General features: G+C 38.8%; 1 protein-coding gene across 1 annotated transcript; it reads left to right on the top strand.

The window, feature by feature from the left end:
* The first annotated feature begins 5,009 nt into the window (after window positions 1-5,009).
* On the top strand, window positions 5,010-5,492 carry LOC141631973 (secreted RxLR effector protein 161-like). Its single transcript, XM_074444574.1, has one exon. It carries the CDS (start codon window positions 5,010-5,012, stop codon window positions 5,490-5,492), a length of 483 nt encoding a protein of 160 aa, XP_074300675.1.
* The last annotated feature ends 398 nt before the right edge of the window (window positions 5,493-5,890 follow it).

Raw genomic sequence — 5,890 nt, 5'->3', positions numbered from 1 at the left:
ATAAGTGAGAAAAGAGCAAGAATAAAGGGAAGAGAAATAATAAACATTAACTAAAGAGAGAAAAGGGGAAAGGAGAATTACAGAGAAAAGATCCGGAAAAAGGAAGAAAAGCAGTCAACAGTAGAAAAGAGAAAAGAAATTATGAAATGTCAAGGAACAAGCGTCCAATATGTCCCCCCCTATGTTTCTATCGCCGTCCTTTATATAGCAAAGACGATTTTTATTTAACCTAATAACTAAATAAGACTAAAAAGCTCGAGCCCAATAGCAAACAACTCGATCGAGGACTTTTATATCACTCGATCGAGCAAATCCAAGCTAAAACCTCTCGATCGAGAACTTTAGGTACTCGATTGAACACTTATTAAATAGGCACTACTCGATCGAGTCGAAAAAGGAGTCGATCGAACACAATTGTACTCAATCGAGTACTTCCTAGTGCACAATTACTGCTTCGCGCACTGAACTTCAAACGACTTCCATTTCTTCGATACTAGGGCAAACAGGGCGTTTCCGGTGGCGTTGGAAATCTAAGAGGATAGGATTTCATCTCCAGTTGGAATAACCTGAAAATATGTGGTAGAACTCGAGATATGACTCTTCAAAATAGGTACTAGCAATTTAAAGTTCTTACTTTGCTCGCCTAGCTAACTTACTTCTTTGCGCATCTCAAAATAGTAGTCTTAAGGCTCCGACTCAACTAATCTCTTAAATGCATGCATAGTGACATGTTTTAGGCTTGATTACGCTCTTTTACGGTTCATAACTACAAATAATACAAGACAAACCAAAGTAGCCAATTCGGGGGACATTTGTAGCTAAATACTACATAAAATGCATTGAAATGCGTGCAAATGAAGTATGAAATACCTATATAAAATGCACGCATCAATGAGTATACCTTGTGCTTAAGCGTTGAACTTCTGGACGAAGTTCTCTTTTAGGGGGAGTGAATGTAACAATTAGGAAGTTAAAGAAAGAAACCAAGCAATAGGAGAGGGACAATGTCAATGGAACCTTGAGTTTGGAAGCGTTTGTATGTAAGAGAGTGAATACAGTAAGGGGTTGGGAAAGAGAGGAGACTTAAGAGTTGGTAACGAGACGGAGAGAGAGACTTGATATAACGGTGGGAAAGAGAGAGTGAGGCGAACTTCGGGAACGAAGTTCATTTTAAGGGGGAAGATTGTAATACCCACATTCTGTGGGACCCGCAAAAGTACCTTGGGATGCATGAGGAGACCTTGGGACTGGTGGAGGAACTACTCCAAAGCAAGGGATGACCATATACTAGACCAAGTGTGACCTACAGTAGACCTAGTGGGGATGCAGTGGACCGAGTTGAGGGTTTACTTGATCGAGTGGCTGACGCTCGGTCGAGTGGGCGAGCACTCGACCGAGTGAGTGGCACTCGATCGAGTGGACTCGACACTCGACTGAGTGCCACTGTACAGCACCCGATAAATGCCAATTTCGGGATTTCACCTTATCTTATCGAAATCATTTCCTTCTCCTTCCTACTTACTCTAAACTCTCTCCCTTCTCTCTAAGACCCTCACAAATACATTCCCATGGGATTCAAGCTTGTTTTGGTGGATTATTCATCTTTCTTCTTCCTTCCTCTTACTTTATAAGTTAAGATCTACCCTTCTCTAATTAGTTCAAACCCTTACTTTTGGGGGTTTTGTTTTGGGTAATTAATTAGTAGTTAGTGCATGTAATATGGGTAATTAGTGGGTGATAATAAGGGGTTTTGTAGTGTATAATAGTGTTGGATGTATTTGTGATAGTATTGTGTAGTTTGTATAGGATGAGACGGTTTTATGAGACGGAATCGAGTCGGATTCAAGTAGGTTTTGAAAATATGCTAAAAGGTAGGGTAATCCTACTTGATTTCAATAATATGTATGCATATTTGTGTGTCTTTCACATCATTTTCATATTATGAGTTGTATTACATCACATGGTAATGTTTGAGGATCTTGGTGAGTCGCTTATGTTGTTGGAATTTAATTATAATATGATATTGGTTCATGAGGACTCAAGAAGTCGGAATAATTGAGTAATGGATGTGCATGGCATGTTGAAGAGTGTATTTTATAATTTGTCTTACTATGATATGTGGTGTTGTATATTATATCATTGTTATTATTGTATATGTTGAGGATATGGTTGTTGTTGAGGAGACGTAAGGCGGTTGGGAGACCGTCTTACGCTTTAGTCGCCTCTTGGAGCTTCCCACTCCAAGAGGGATGCGCACATTAAGGACTTGAGTACAGAGGCACTCGTGTGGTTGAGGCACGACGTTTGGCAGGAGATCCGGTTAGCTTCCGCACCCGGTACGTCTGGGCGTGTCCCGGTACTTATTTGTGAGGTGTCATGTTGTAGGCGTGTCCCTAGCACCGGTGGTTGTGGGTACTTATGGGCGTGTCTTGGCAGCGGCGTGGTGATTGTATAATGTTGTCTCATTCATATCATTGGCATGTTGCATATTTACCTATCATGTTGTGTCGTATGTTTATTTATTGAAACTGACGTGTTGTGTGTCTATGTAAATTGTCACCTATTTCTGGGGTGGTCTGTGTCGATCCATATGATATTTCCGATCATATGGGGAGCAGGTTGAGTACAGGTTGATTTGGTGTCACGCGGGAGACAGGATGCACTTTGAACTTGGAGTGGAGTTACCTAGTTAGATAACTTAGATAGTAGTCGAGTTGTATATGTTATAGTTTACATTTATTAATCATTTAATCATTTGTAACCACTAAACTTGTTATATATTTAAGTTGTTTCTTAATTGCAACTCCGATTCATCGCCTCGGGAAACCGAGATGGTAACATCTTCCGATTACCTTGGCCGGATAAGAAGGGGGTGTTACAAAACAATTTTCTAACCTTTTTATATGATGATTTGCTTTATGGCCAAGCCATTGCAATTGGTGGAATATACGTTCTTGACCTGACTAATGATGTTTATCATAAAGATAATAAAAGGCTCAAAATAAGTGACTCTGATCAATCGTACCTCTGGCATTGTCGACTAGGCCATGTAAACGAGAAGCGTATAAAGAGACTCTTGTCTACAAGAGTCCTCAAGCCATCTAATTATGAATCTTGTGGCATATGCAAATCTTGTTTACTTGGCAAAATGACATGTACCCATTTTTCTGGAAAAGGTGGATGAGCCAGTGAGTTGTTGGGCCTTATACATACCGATGTATGTGGTCCAATGACAATCACATATAGAGGTGGTTATGACTACTTCATTACTTTTACCGATGATCTAAGTAGATATGGTTTTCTCTAGTTGATGAGTAATAAGAGTGCAGCCTTTGAAAATCTCAAAGAGTTTCAAATGAAGTAGAGATCTAATTACAAAGACGGATCAAAGACTTTCGATCGGATCATGGTGGGGAATATCTAAGTAATATATTTGATAATCAAATGAAAAATTGTGGAATAGTTTCGCAGTTGACTCCTCCAGGCACACCACAAATAAATGGTGTGGCTGAAAGCAGGAATCGAAGTTTATTAGATATGGTTCGATCCATGATGAATCAGACTCAGCTTTCTGACTCATTTTGGGGTTTCACACTTTTGTCAGCAATATTCTCACTAAATCGAAGCCTAACTAAGACAGCCGAGAAAACTCCATATGAGATATGGTAAAGGAAAGTCCCTAACTTGTCGTTTCTTCGTGTTTGGGGTGGTAAAGCTTATGTTAAAAGCAAGTCTGGCGATAAGTTAGCTCCCCGATCCGACAAGTATTTCTTTGTGGGTTATCTAAATGAAACTCGTGGCTATTATTTTTACCACCGTCAAGAGAACAAAGTGTTTGTGTCTCGTGATGCTGTCTTTCTAGAAAAGAATTTTATTTCTAGAAGACAAAGTAGGAGTAAATTTGAACTTACTGAAGTTTAAGAGGCACAAACTGAGGAGGTGGCATAGGAAGATATTCCTTCTACATCTAAATCAGTTGTAATTCCTTCGGAACTTAGGAGGTCAGGTAGCATTAGTCACCAACCTGATAGATATCTTGGTATCATCGAGGAAGGTGGTGGTTATGATGTGTTACTTTTAGAAAGTGACAAACATGCAACATACAAAGTGGTTATATCTAGTCCCGACTCCAAATATTGGCTTGAGGCCATGCGATCCGAAATTGATTCCATGTACGACAATCAGGTATGGGACCTGGTATATTTACCTCAAGAAGTGAGACCTCTTCAGTGTAAATGGATCTTTAAGATGAAAGTCGGCTTGGATGGACATAAAGATGCCTACATAGCGCGATTGGTGGCAAAGGGTTTCACTCAAGTTCATGGTTTATACAGTGATGAGACATTTGTACCATTGGCAATGCTTCAATCCATTAGGATTATTTTAGTGATTGCTGCTTTTTATAATTATGAAATTTGCTAGTTTGATGTCAAAACCGTCTTCTTGAATGGAATTTTAGAAGAGAAAGTGTACATGACACAATCTGAGGGTTTTGTGCATCCTAACAATCCTAAGAAGGTGTGGAAGCTTAAAAGATCCATTTATGGTCTTAAGAAAGCATCAAGGAGTTGGAACCATCATTTTGATCATGTTATCAAACAAGACGGATTTACTCGAACCGTGTTTATAAGTTTAGTAGGAGTAAGGTTGTTTACCTGGTCTTGTATCTGGATGACATATTACTCATTGGGAATTACAAACCAATGCTTAGTTCTGTGAAGGAGTGGCTTGGGGATCATTTTCAAATGAAATACTTAGGAGAAGCACAACGCATCTTAGGCATCCGGATCTATAAAAATAGATCTATAAGGATGTTGGCATTGACTCAAGAAACTTATATTTATAAGATTCTTGACCGGTTCAAAATGAAAGACTCTAAGAGAGACTTTCTACCAATGGGCCATCAGATTACTCTGAGCAAGTCATAGAGTCCTACTGAACCCGTTGATATTGAACGCATGAGCTTGATCCCTTATGCTTTCGTTGTTAGATTAATCATGTACGCTATGATGTGTATTCGTCTCGACGCCTCGTTTGCTTCGAGTATGATGAGTCATTACCAATCCAATCCAGGTGAAAGTCAGTGGATAGCTGTAAAGAATATCCTTAAGTACTTAAGAAGGACTAAGGATTCTTTTTGGGTATTTGAAGGTGATTCTAAGCAACGTATAAAGGCTTACACGGACCCTAGTTTCCAAACTGTTAGGGATGATTTGAAATCCCAAGCTGGTTTTGTTTTTATGTTAAATGGAGGTGAGGTTTGTTGGAGAAGTTTCAAAGAGCCAGTCATTGCGGATTCGACAACGGAATCTGAGTACATTGTAGCATCTGAAGCTGTAAAGGAAGCTGTGTGGATTCGGCAGTTTTTGGAGGGATTAAGAGTAGTTCCTGCAGCCAAAGATCCTATCACGATATTTTGTTACAATAGTGGGGCTATTTTTCAAGCTAAGGAGCCCACGTCTAGTAATAAGTCTACTCAGAAAATTTCATAAAATTATAGATTACATAGAAAAAGGGGAAGTATTGGTTTGTAAGGTTAGGACAGACGAGAATGTTGCTGATCCTTTAACCAAGCGTTTGTCGTAGGCTAGACATAATAGTCATGTAGTTTCAATGGGATTGAGACGTATGCCTGAATTACTGTAGATTATATGATATGTATTAATTAGATATTGTATTAATTTTTACATATATGATAATCACATTTATAGTTTGAGTTTTATTTTCAAAGCTACATTATTCAGTATCATTTGAATTTTATACATTTATACTTTGTAGATCCGAAGAGATTGTAGAGACAATCTTGAACCTTTCAAGTGAATTGCATTAACATTTTATTTTGTCTCTGGTTACTTAATGAGGTGACATCTCGAAATGACTAGATTGTAAG

This window comes from Silene latifolia, chromosome Y (assembly GCF_048544455.1).
Source record: "Silene latifolia isolate original U9 population chromosome Y, ASM4854445v1, whole genome shotgun sequence".
Lineage (NCBI taxonomy): Eukaryota > Viridiplantae > Streptophyta > Magnoliopsida > Caryophyllales > Caryophyllaceae > Silene > Silene latifolia.
The sequence above is the reverse complement of the archived record's forward strand: the minus strand, read 5'-3'. Positions and strand labels throughout refer to the sequence as shown.